General features: G+C 37.9%; 1 protein-coding gene across 5 annotated transcripts in view; it reads left to right on the top strand.

Annotated features, from left to right (window-relative positions):
• ARHGEF12 (Rho guanine nucleotide exchange factor 12) overlaps positions 1-13442 on the top strand; it is a 174474-nt gene that overhangs the window by 122032 nt on the left and 39000 nt on the right. For all 5 annotated transcript variants that reach the window (XM_018059650.1, XM_018059649.1, XM_018059647.1 and 2 more), the window contains 4 exons: positions 3156-3230; positions 5311-5403; positions 6992-7102; positions 7383-7481. In XM_018059650.1, coding sequence (XP_017915139.1) covers positions 3156-3230; positions 5311-5403; positions 6992-7102; positions 7383-7481 — 378 coding nt within the window. The remainder of the gene's footprint in view (positions 1-3155; positions 3231-5310; positions 5404-6991; positions 7103-7382; positions 7482-13442) is intronic.

The following is a 13442-nucleotide window of genomic DNA, read 5'->3' as shown; positions in this document are numbered from 1 at the left end:
ACACATAACAAACTCATGTCATTCCTGCAGGTGTCTTTTTGAAGCTAGAGATTTTCTGCTTTTAGCTTATGGATTTCAATGTTTGTCTCAGTTGTACTGTATTAAGATTGTAGGAACCAATCAGTGCCTTACGTTTTTTCCATTTTCTGCTCCTTCTTATAGAATAATCTCCTTATTGTGTTTGTGATATCATTAGCATTGTGAAATTCCCTGCTCTTGCTCACCTCAGAGAAGGCTTTAAAGAATACTCACATGCCCATGGATTTACTTCTCATAAGAGAAGCTCAGTTCAGTTCAGTCGTGTCTGACTCTGCGACCCCATGGACTGCAGCATGTCAGGCTCCCCTGTCCATCATCAACTCCCAGAGCTTGCTCAAACTCCAGTCCATCAAGTTGGTCATGCCATCCAGCCATCTCATCCTCTGTCGTCCTCTTATCCTCCTGCCTTCAATCTTTCCCAGCGTCAGGTCCTTTTCTAATGAGTCAGTTCTTCATACCAGGTGGCCAAAGTATTGGAGCTTGAGCTTCAGCATCAGTCCTTCCAGTGAATATACAGGACTGATTTCCTTTGATTGCAAATTATCATCTAAAACTTAGAGCATTTGTCTCTTTGATTTTCATTTTGCAGCTGACGTTTAATTTAAAAGTTACTTTGAGGAATTTCTCTGGTGATCCAGTGGTTAGGAATCCACCCGCCAATGCAGGGGACAGAGGTTTCATCCCTGGTCCAGGAACTGAGATCCCACATGCTGCAAGGCAATTAAACCCATGTGCCACAGCTACTGAGCCCATACTCTAGAGCCCGCGTGCCAGAGCTACTGAGCCCACATACCACAACTGCTGACGCCTGTGTGCCTAGAGCCCAAGCTTCACAACAGGAGAAGCCACCTCAATGAGAAGCCTGCTCACCTCAATTAGAGAGAAGCCCCCACACACAACTAAAGAAAGCCCACGAGCAGCAACAGAGACCTAGTGCAGCCAAAAGTAAATAAATAATTTAAAAATAAGTTATTTTGAAAAATTCCAAACTTACTCAAAAATAGACTAAGATAATAAACTCCCGCATGTACCTAATCACCCAGCTCAGAGTCATCAACAAGTGCTTAAACTTACTTTTGTGTGTATTCCTTCATTCCTCATTCTCTCCATATACTGGATATTTTAAAGTAAATCCAAGATATATTTCATTAACATGCATCTTTGGGAGGAAGAAAAGACTTAAAAAGTTAGAGCCATAGTGAAGTGAAGTGAAGTCGCTCAGTCGTGTCCGACTCTTTGCGACCCCATGAACTGTAGCCTACCAGGCTCCTCTGTCCATGAGATTTTCCAGGCAATAGTCCTGGAGTGGGTTGCCATTTCCTTCTCCAGGGGATCTTCCCAACCCAGGGATCGAACACAGGTCTCCCGCATTGTAGACAGACGCTTTACCATCTGAGCCACCAGGGAAGTTATCAAATCTTCATTAATATTTTCTTAATATGCAATGTGATTAGCCTAATAGTCTTATAATAATCTTTTTACAGTAGGTTTATTTGAGTCAGGATCCAGTCAACAGCTTCAGTCCTTGGTTGATAAATCTCTTAATTTATGATTGTTCCCTCCTCTTTTTTTTCTTTTCTTACTATTTTTTTTGTTAAACTGGGTCATATGTCCAATAGAACTATCCACATTCTAATTGTATTTTCATGGAGGTGTTTAGCATGTTCCTCTGGTGTATATTTCCTGAAAATTGATAGTAAGATCTAGAGTCTTGAAAAGATTAAGGATTGAGGGTTGTTGTTTGGCAAGAACAATTCATGGGTGGTACTGTGTATATCCTGTTACATCACATTAGGAGAGGAATGTCTGGTTGTCTTTTTACAATTGTTAAGTTTGTAGAAGGTATGCAGATTAAATCAGCATAATTCCTTCCTTATAAATTTCTCCACTAAGTTTTTATCTGACGTTTTTACTTCCATTGTTAGCAAAAATACCTGCATCCATTATTTAATAAGGGATTTCAAAATGATATAATTTTGTCATTCTTCCTGTATTCATTAAATGGAATTATTTTATAAAGAATTTTCCCTTCTAGCTTTTAAGTTGCTGTAAAATATAGCTTATATGGGAAATTCAGAATAAATATTTGATTATTTTCCCTTATGTATCTGTTTTCAGAAGAATTGGTGCCCTGACATACTCTGAAGGTCACTAAATGTGGGGATCTTTGCACACATGTGTGTAGATGTGTAATATTTTGAATTCATAGGTTTTTAACCTGTTTCTTACTGTATTTCAGTCCATTACAGTCATTTTTCTTTTTGATACTTACTAAGTTGTCCCTTTTGAGGGGACTATTGCGCTCTTTCTCAAGTTGTCTTCTGTGTCCTTTAGACATGACTCCCCAGTAACATAGGTTTGTTTCTTTTTGGTGTGATAAGATTATTCTAGCTTGATCTGTCCTACCTGTTAACGTAGAGTCATCCATTTCCCCCAGATGGGGCTTATATTTGAAATTACTGTTCTCTCTCTCTTATATGTATTATCTATCCAGATAGCATATATCTTCTGTATAGGCATTCACACAAAAATCTCTTGCATCTCATTTTCACCTGCTCTGAAGAATGGCTCCCTTTGCTTGGAGTGTTCCTCATCTGCCAGAATTGAAGCTCTGTGTATCATGTAGTGTGTATTTTACATTAGGTCATCCCAAACATACCATGTAAATTTTATAAGAATCCATAAATCAGTTTACATAAGGTGGTAACATAAAAATAGAAGCTCATTTTCCTTCGTGTAAATAGGCTAAAATGCTTTTAACTTGGATAGAAAGAATAGTTTGGGACAGAGGGATTTAGAGGAAGTAGAGTTTGATTTTGACTTAATGAGCTTGAAATATATAATATATCTGATTAGAATTACTTGATAGAAATTAACCCTCAAGCCTGAAGATGAAATTATTTTATAAACATAAGACTTAAAAGCCTAATGAATAAGTGACTTGCCAAAGTCAGGTAAAAAGTAGCAGAGCCAAGTATTATATGAAAGATATTTAATAGTTTCAAACACAGATGTGACATTCAGAACATTATTCTTTCACGTTGCTCTTTCTTATCTCCTTTGGTGGGCCTGTTGAAATGAACACGTCATTTTTTGTTTTTTTTAATTTTCATTAGAGTCCCAAGAGTGGCTTGAAAGAGAAGATTTATCTAGAGGAAAACCCAGAGAAAAGTGAAGCAGTTCAGGACACTGTGAGTATAAAATCAATGAAATGATAGTGACTTTCCTTATGCTTAAATGACAGACATAACTGATATGTGTGTGTAAATGTTTTTTTTTTTTTTTAATTTGGAGAAAAAGCTTAAACTTATTAAAGGAATTTAATAAAGATTGGAAAATAGCCTCTCCATAGTTAGTATTATGTGGTTAAATTTTTTTATAGTAAAATACAAATAACATAAAATATACAATTTAACCACTTTTAAGTTCATTTTGTCGTTAAGTTAGATTCACATCATTTTGCAGCCATCAGCACATCTATCTCTAAAACTTTTTCACCTTCCCCAACTGAAACTTGGTGTCTACTAAACACTAACTTCCATTATCTTCTCTCTCCAGCCCTGGCAAACCCATTCTACTTTCTGTCCCTTCGAAACTGACTGGGAATCGCATAATAAGTAGAATATATAATATCTGTCCTTCTGTGGCCAGCTTATTTCACTGAGCATAATGTCTTCAAGTTTGATCAGTGAGTTAGCATGTAGCAGAATCTCCTTCCTTGTTAAGGCTGAATAATAATCCATTGTGTGTGTATACCACATTTGGTTTATCCAGTCATTCATCAGTGAACACTTGGGTTGTTTCCACCTTCTGGCTATCATGAATAATGCTACTCTGAACATGGATGTATAAATAAATACCCATTTAAGTTTTTCCTTCAGTTCTTTTGAGTATATAATCAGAAATGGAGTTGCTAGATCTTGTAAATCCTTAATTGAATATTCTTAGCATTCTGATTTTGTTTTTTAAGATTAGGACTTGTATAAAGTTTTCTAGTAAAAGATTTAATAGCATATTATGATTCATCTGTTAGTAGCAACATAAGGACTGTTGAAAAATCAGAAACCTCAAGTCTGCTGTAAAATGAAAAGTTGTCTCACTAATACTCTAAACTAATAAAATTTCTGCTTCACCTGATTCTTTAAAAAAATATTAAAGCCTTGTGGTTTTAAAAGCAAGAGTACAGAAAGGCAGAATCAAGTTTAGGCAATGCAGATACTTAGAGTTGCAACACACTTAATGAAGAAAAACTGCAGCTATGTGTTTATTAGTCACTTAATTTGTAGCTTGTGGGTCCATGTACATAGTTTCAGCTGTAACTGCTGTGCAGATAACTCCCATGTCACCATAGCCTCACTCCCTTTGCTCAACCCCAAATCCTGCAGCATTCAACCACTGTCAGGTTTGAGCCAAACTCATTTTTTTCATATTTGCTCCAAATTTACTATTTCTCCTAGTACTGTATGGTCTTTCATTTCTGTATTTGTGGTATTCAAATATCCCATACTTTTTGCATTATACACTAATGTTCCAACACTCCCCTTTTCATGCTAAATCCAAATGTGTGAGTGAATTGACACATGGATGATCTATTGCATAGGAACGAGGGCTGCCAGCCTACAATTTACTTTTACAGTCTTGTTACCATCGTTTCTATAGCAGTGTTTGTGTGATTACTTGAACATTTTATTGCATTATGCCAATGATTTTCAACCAGGAATGATTTTGTCCCTTGGGGCACATTTGGCAAGGTCTGGAAACATTTTTGATTGTCATGACTGGGAGGCCGCTCCTGGCATCTAGTGGGTGGGCAGTGGCCAAGTATGCTGCTCCGTACCCTACAGTGCATAGGACAGCCCCCACAATGAAGAATCGTCTGGCCCAAAATGTCAACAGTGCCATTTTTCCTTTGTCCTGTTGCCTTCATTCACTGTTAAAAATTGTAACTGTTTGTGTAAGCCAGTTTAATTTCTTTCTGTACCAAGGTCTAAATATATATGAAACAATAAATGAAGCCTACAGAGAGGGATTAGAACCAGATAAACAAGGGTGTATAAACAGAGGATGTTTATTATTTCTAGGGGAAGTGTTTTCTCCCCCTCCCGCTGACCAAGAAACAATCAATACTGGTAAATTTGAGAACCACTTTGAAAATAAAATACCTAAAGAAAAGGAAAAGAAATCCAGTCAGTTTAGTGAACCATGTCTTTTTTCTGTCTCTGAAATTGACTACCAAGCAATTTTCTGTTCCTTCTCTATGAATGTTTCCAGGACACTCAGTCACTTGTTGGGAGTCCCTCTACCCGTGTGGCACCTCATATTATTGGAGCCGAGGACGATGACTTTGGTAGTGAACATGAACAGGTGATGACTTTTTCTTTCTAAAAAATGAATAATTAATTATCTAAGATGTTTGATTTATTGCAAAAATGAGCAGTTTCTGGAGATTGAAATTATATTTATAAGGATTTGAAGCTCAAGTCTTAGAACTAAGATTAATTGTTTAATTGCTTGGGTTAATTGCTTATTTTAGCTTTGACCAATAGAAATGGCCTTGCTCTTGAAGCTGATAAGAAGTCATTGATTTTTACCTAAGTATTTTATCTTTGGAGAAGGGGGATGTTCTTACAAATTTAAAAAAAATGTTCAAATTCTTGTTGTTGATTGATGGTATATAGGAATGTGATTGGCTTTATTCTTGTCCTTGTTAGTAAGCTCACGTGATCTTTTAGTAAACTAACTACTTCAAAGAGGTTTTTAAAATAACTTCTTACGATTTTTCTAGGTAAATCACTGTGACAGTTTTTATTTCCTTGTTTCCCAGTGTTTATCTTTTATTTCTTGTTATTACCTTTACTGTGCTAGTTAGGATTTCCAGTGTAAGGCTGAATCACTGGTGAGGTAGGGCATCCTGGCCTTCTTGGCCTTATTCTCAGTCTTAGGAAGGATGCATTCAGTCATTTATTATTAATATGATGCTAGCCATAGGTTTTTGTAGATACTTCTTTTTAATTGAGGAAGTTTCCTTCTATTTTTAGTTTGATAGGAGTTTTATCATGAATAGAGGTTGAATTTTGTTGAATGACTGAGATCATCATATGTTGTTATTAAATTTACATTACACTAATGTAATTTATGTGTAACTAAATATAATGGTAAATTACATTAATTGATGTCATTAGCATTTTGAAACCGCTATTCCTTTTTCATTCCTGAGAGAAACCCCAGTTGGTCATAATTTATTTTCCTTTTTCCAGTATTGTTGTATTCAATCCTATTATTTTGCTGAGGATTTTTGTGTGTGTTTATTGGGGATAGTAAGTTTTCTTTCTTTATAATATCTTGCTTTTGATAGTTGGTTGATGCTGAGCTCTTAGATCTGAGTTGAGAAGTCTTAGTCCTCTTATATTTTCTGAAAGAGATTGTGCAGAATGGGTGTTAACTTGTTTAGATTAACTTACATATTCTAGGTTAAGGTCAACTCTTGCTGCTTTGTGTGTTCATTGTAGTTTGGAAACATACAAGTATTCTAGGAGTTGTCTTATTTAAAATCACACAACTCCATTTCCTACCACCATCTCTATGATGAGCCTAAAAGGAAGACACCTATTTTGTTATTAGGCAAAAAGCCTCCCTTTACATTTTTAGAAGTGTTATTAACCTGTTTTTTTTGTGTACTGATGTGTAGACCTGTGAGCTCTTTGATAATTATATTCTGGACTTGCATTCTCCCAGAATGGTCTTTCTTCCAACCTGTTCCCAAGAGATTATTTTCAGAGGAAGAGATTCCATAGCATATGTTGCTTATAATAAATTCTAATGAAGTTTTTTTAAACCTTGAATTTTTTAGGAAAGGTCAAAGTGAAATTGGGATAGTCATATTTAACTGAGCTGACATGACATTTTGCATTTATGTGTGGGGTTACTGATGTCTATTTATTTATTTTTCTAGATCAATGGGCAGTGCAGCTGTTTTCAGAGCATTGAACTGCTAAAATCTCGCCCTGCTCACTTGGCTGTCTTCTTACACCATGTAGTTTCCCAGTTTGACCCTGCAACATTGGTAATGTATTTCATGATTTAGCCTGTTTAGAGTTCTTAATTGATTCAAATACCATGAAAGTTTTCAGTTTTAGCAAGATGGGTAGATAGACTTCTGTCAGTTTTCTAAATTAGATACCAAAGATGATTAAAATGTTACTAATTTATTTTTTTAAGGCTTTGTTATATGGTAATAACTACATTGTTCATGGTGGCCTACTTGTTTCAGACATTTCTACTCAATGAAGATCTAGCAGATGACATTTTTCATGATTTCTTCCCCATTTCTTTCTCTACTACAGCTCTGTTATCTCTATTCAGACCTATATAAACAGACCAATTCCAAGGAGACCCGTCGTGTCTTCCTTGAGTTCCACCAGTTCTTCCTGGATCGATCTGCTGTAAGTTACCAAGTTAATATTACAACCTTTGCCTCAGTACACTGAATTATTGGCCTCTTACTTCCGGTCTCCCCTCCCATGTTTTTGGACTTTATTGTGCTTTCTGACGTCTGTATTATATCTCAATTATTGATTACTCATGACCTTTATTTTTTTATCATTTCTAAGTTAGTTACAGGCATATAAATTCTCAAAATAGGTTTTAAGGGATATATATATATAGGTTTATATATATGCATATTTAGGACAAGGGAATGAAAAAGAGAATACAATATATCTGTGTATACATAAATATACATATATATTAAGATCCAAAGGTTCATACTTGTATAATTGGACTCTGGTTGGCCTCTTTGAAGTTTGGAGGCCCAGTTTAACTAAAAAGGGATGGAAAAGATCTTACTCATATAAATGATGGTAGATAATAGTAGTGTTTTATTTTACCAATAGAAATCTTAATAAGGTTTTTAAACTAATGCATTTTATTATTAGCCTTGCTCTAGGGTAAATAACAGCCCGTAATACGTCTCTGATAATCATGCTGCATGTCTCTAGTCCTTTCATATTTGCAGTTCTCTTAGTTGACTGTTCCACACTTTCTCTCTTTTAAACTCTCCATCAATTCCTCTCCTGTTCTTTTCTCAACTGATGACCTTGCTGTTTTTTTGAGAAATTTAAAGCATACAGAGGATAACTTCTACCAGAGGTATCACCCTATCTTTGTCATACCTTATGCTTGACCCTCTCTCCTGATGATATAGGAATTTTTCTACTTTTAGTTCAAGACCACCTGTTCCCCTGTTCATCCAGATCGTGTTTTCTTATACCTACACAAAGGCGCTACTCTAGCAAACGTACCCCTTCTCTCCTGAATCATCAGTTCTTTTGTTTTCTACTGAATCAGTCCTATTAGTGTGCAGACATGGTTATTTCTCCCATCTTAAACAAACTCACACAGAAACATTTTGGCTCCTCCTCTTCCTCCAGCACTTGCCCTGTATTCTTTGTATTTTATTACAGAGCTGCCTCTACATCTCAGTTCATTTCAGTTTAGTCCCTCAGTCATGTCCGACTCTTTGCAACCCCATTAATCACAGCAGGCCAGGCCTCCCTGTCCATCACCAACTCCCGGAGTTCACTCAAACTCATGTCTATTGAGTCGGTGATGCCATCCAGCCATCTCATCCTCTGTTGTCCCCTTCTCCTCCTGCCCCCAATCCCTCCCAGCATCAGGGTCTTTTCCAGTGAGTCAACTCTTCGCATGAGGTGGCCAAAGTATTGGAGTTTCAACATTAGCAGCAGTCCTTCCAATGAACACCCAGGACTGATTTCTTTTAAGATGGACTGGTTGGATCTCCTTGCAGTCCAAGGGACTCTCAAGAGTCTTCTCCAACACCACAGTTCAAAAGCATCAATTCTTCGGTGCTCAGCTTTCTTCACAGTCCAACTCTCACATCCATACATGACCACAGGAAAAACCATAGCCTTGACTAGACAGACCTTTGTTGGCAAAGTAATGTCTCTGCTTTTCAGTATGCTATCTAGGCTGGTCATAACTTTCCTTCCAAGGAGTAAGCATCTTTTAATTTCATGGCTGTAGTCACCATCTGCAGTGATTTTGAAGCCCTCCAAAATAGTCTGACACTGTTTCGCCATCTATTTCCCATGGAGTGATGGGACCGGATGCCATGATCTTCGTTTTCTGAATGTTGAGCTTTAAGCCAACTTTTTCACTCTCCTCTTTCACTTTCATCAAGAGGCTTTTTAGTTCCTCTTCACTTTCTGCCAAAAGGGTGGTGTCATCTGCATATCTGAGGTTATTGATGTTTCTCCCGGCAGTCTTGATTCCAGCTTGTGTTTCTTCCAGCCCAGCGTTTCTCATGATGTACTCTGCGTATAAGTTAAATAAGCAGGGTGACAGTATACAGCCTTGACATACTCCTTTTCCTATTTGGAACCAGTCTGTTGTTCCATGTCCAGTTCTAACTGTTGCTTCCTGACCTGCATACAGGTTTCTCAAGAGGCAGGTCAGGTGGTCTTGTATTCCCATCTCTCTCAGAATTTTCCAGTTATTGTGATCCACACAGTCAAAGGCTTTGGCATAGTCAATAAAGCAGAAATAGATGTTTTTCTGGAACTCTCTTCCTTTTTCTATGATCCAGCAGATGTTGGCAATTTGATCTCTCGTTCTTCTGCCTTTTCTAAAAGCAGCTTGAACATCTGGAAGTTCACGGTTCACGTATTGCTTGAGCCTGGCTTGGAGAATTTTGAGCATTGCTTTACTAGCATGTGAGATGAGTGCAATTGTGCGGTAGTTTGAGCATTCTTTAGCATTGCCTTTCTTTGGGATTGGAATGAAAACTGACCTTTTCTAGTCCTGTGGCCACTGCTGAGTTTTCCAAATTTGCTGGGATATTGAGTGCAGCACTTTCACAGCATCATCTTTCAGGATTTGAAATAGCTCAACTGGAATTCCATCACCTCCACTAGCTTTGTTCCTAGTGATGCTTCCTAAGGCCCACTTGACTTCACATTCCAGGATGTCTGGCTCTAGGTGAGTGATCACACCATCGTCATTATCTGGGTCGTGAAGCTCTTTTTTGTATAGTTCTTCTGTGTATTCTTGCCACCTCTTCTTAATATCTTCTGCTTCTGTTAGGTCCATACCATTTCTGTCCTTTATCGAGCCCATCTTTGCATGAAATATTCCCTTGCTATCTCTAATTTTTTTGAAGAGATCTCTAGTCTTTCCCATTCTGTTGTTTTCCTCTATTTCTTTGCATTGATCGCTGAGGAAGGCTTTCTTACCTTTCCTTGCTATTCTTTGGAACTCTGCATTCAGATGCTTATATCTTTCCTTTTCTCCTTTGCTTTTCACCTCTCTTCTTTTCACAGCTATTTGTAAGGCCTCCTCAGACAGCCATTTTGCTTTTTTGCATTTCTTTTCTATGGGGATGGTCTTTATCCCTGTCTCCTGTACAATGTCAGGAACCTCCGTCCATAGTTCATCAGGCACTCTATCAGATCTAGTCCCTTAAATCTACTTCTCACTTCCACTGTATAATCATAAGGAATTTGATTTAGGCCATACCTGAATGGTCTAGTGGTTTCCCCACTGTCTTCAATTGAAGTCTGAATTTGGCAATAAGAAGTTCATGATCTGAGCCACAGTCAGCTCCCAGTCTTGTTTTTGCTGACTGTATAGAGCTTCTCCATCTTTGGCTGCAAAGAATATAATCAGTCTGATTTCGGTGTTGACCATCTGGTGATGTCCATGTGTAGAGTCTTCTCTTGTGTTGTTGGAAGAGAGTGTTTGTTAATGACCAGTGCGTTCTCTTGGCAAAATTCTATTAGCCTTTGCCCTGCTTCATTCCATACTCCAAGGCCAAATTTGCCTGTTATTCCAAGTGTTTCTTGACTTCCTACTTTTGCATTCCAGTCCCCTGTAATGAAAAGGACATCTTTTTGGGGTGTTAGTTCTAAAAGGTCTTGTAGATCTTCATAGAACCATTCAACTTCAGCTTCTTCAGCATTACTGATTGGGGCATAGACTTGGATTACCGTGATACTGAATGGTTTGCCTTGGAAACGAACAGAGATCATTCTGTTGTTTTTGAGATTGCATCCAAGTACTGCATTTTGGACTCTTTTGTTGACTATGATGGCTACTCCATTTCTTCTAAGGGATTCCTGCCCACAGTAGCAGATATAATGGTCATCTGAGTTAAATTCACCCATTCCAATCCGTTTTAGTTCGCTGATTCCTAGAATGTTGATGTTCACTCTTGCCATCTCCTGTTTGACCACTTCCAATTTGCCTTGATTCATGGACCTGACATTCCAGGTTCCTATGCAGTACTGCTCTTTACAGCATCGGACCTTGCTTCTATCACCAGTCACATCCACAGCTGGGTATTGTTTTTTCTTTGGCTCCATCCCTTCATTCTTTCTGGAGTTATTTCTCCACTGATCTCCAGTAGCATATTGGGCACCTACCGACCTGGGGAGTTTCCCTTTCAGTACCTTCTCAGTAAGACCTTCCCTGACCAGTTTACTTAAATTTTCATCCCCCTTGCTTTCTGTCACCTTTCCTGTGTTATTTTTGTCCACAGAATTTATATTTTTTTCTTTATTTTATCTGTCTATATTCCTGCTCTTCTGCCCTGAATGCAAGCTCCATTAGGGCAGATGTCTTTTGTTCTGTTTGTTCACTGCTGTTTCCTCAAAACTGAATAGATCCTGACAGAGTGGTCACTGAGATAGTTGCTGAGTGGATTAGTTAGGGTTCTGATTATAATGCCATTGTTTAAAATATTACACATTGTATTTATTAAGATGATTTTCTTCAATGAAGAAATGACAGTATACTGGTTTATATAAACTTGACATTTCTTAAGAGCATTCCATGCTAAGGCACAGAATGTGCCTTTAGATCAGGTGACTTCTTATATTTTGCTGCTCGTGGTCTATATAAGCTAATTAACATCAAAGTGTAAGAACCCTGCTAGATTAATTTCCTAATTATTCTTTTATGCTGCCAAGGGGAGGTGATCAGTCTCCAATCCTCAGCTCAGGCTGAGGGCCCTTTGACCAGATTCCTGCGTCCAGGACCGGGGGACTAGAAAAACAGGGAAGGATAGGAAGCATTAAGGAGAGGAAAGGGAGAGGGAAGGGGAGAGCGGTCAGTAAAGTCTCTTGTTCCTTACCGGTTGGGGCACTCTGGCCAGTTGTCCTCGTCAGGAGGAAACCAGGAACAAAAGGGTCCCAGTTGTGGCCGCTGGGTCTGGTCCACTGGCAGGCAAGCTGGCCCCTGAGTACCCCGAGTGGTCAGGATGTCAGTCTCAGCCAAGAAAAGTCCCATCTGGGTCGCCATTTGTTGCAGGAAGGAGGACCTCTTCCAGGGCCCGAAACTGGGCTCTTGTCTAACACTTGGAAATGAATTGTCTGAGGAGACACATGTGCTAACAAAGCAAGAGATTTTACTGGGAAAGGGCACCCGGGTGGAGAGCAGTAGGGTAAGGGAACCCAGAAGAATAGCTCTGCCACGTGGCTCTTTTATGCCACAGGTGATATTATTTCATATAAATACCCACATACAGAAATGAACACATATATACTTTCTTACATTTGTGCTAGAAGTATTTCTGGAAAGTTGGCTTGAGCTACTTTATGGCAACCTCAGATAAAGAGAAAGCTTTGAAATCCATTTTAACTGCTCTTCAAATAAATATTAGAGCTCTCAATTTTTAGCAGTAACTTATTTTCAGATGTAAAACTTCAGATCTTACATTAATTTTTTTTTTAAATTCCGGAAGGATATGACTTAAGTGGGTGTATAATACAGAGTAAATTTGAAGAAGATAATATACTTTCTCCAAATGCAAAATAATTTTTTCTGAGACATTTCCCAGATTAACAGGAGAAAATTATCTGGTAATGGGCTCACAGACTGCAGTTGTCATGTGAAAAAACATAGCTAAGAAGAAGTTAATTATGACATGGTCATCTTATTTCAGTAGTAAAAACTGCACTTGTAAGAACTAGAGATTTGAGGCTCCAGAGCTTCAACATTGATATCCAGCACTTTCTCGTTGGGAACATGACTTCTTATGAGGGTTCTTTAGCTTTATATACCAATATGATTGGGAATAGCATGGTCTTCAGTGGGAGTGTCTCAAATACAGTGAATAAAATTGTTATACATGAGTAAATTTTTCATATCGTAATCTACATATAGTTTAGGTTTTTACCTATATTGATTCAAACAGTGTGTGACCGATTATCTTAACCAGTGATTCTCGAAAGCCCAAACCAATATTCATTCATTCTAGAAAGCCAAAGCCAACAGGAATAAATAAGGCACAAAAGCATTCAGTCATCTAGTAAAACGGATTTTAGGTATTTCCTTTATAACATGATCCTTGGGGAGTGGGCTGATTTTCAAGTTCAAACCATAGAGTA

Source organism: Capra hircus, chromosome 15 (assembly GCF_001704415.2).
Source record: "Capra hircus breed San Clemente chromosome 15, ASM170441v1, whole genome shotgun sequence".
In the NCBI taxonomy this organism is placed as follows: Eukaryota; Metazoa; Chordata; class Mammalia; order Artiodactyla; family Bovidae; genus Capra; species Capra hircus.
Note: the sequence above shows the minus strand (reverse complement) of the source record. Positions and strands in the feature narration are given on the sequence as shown.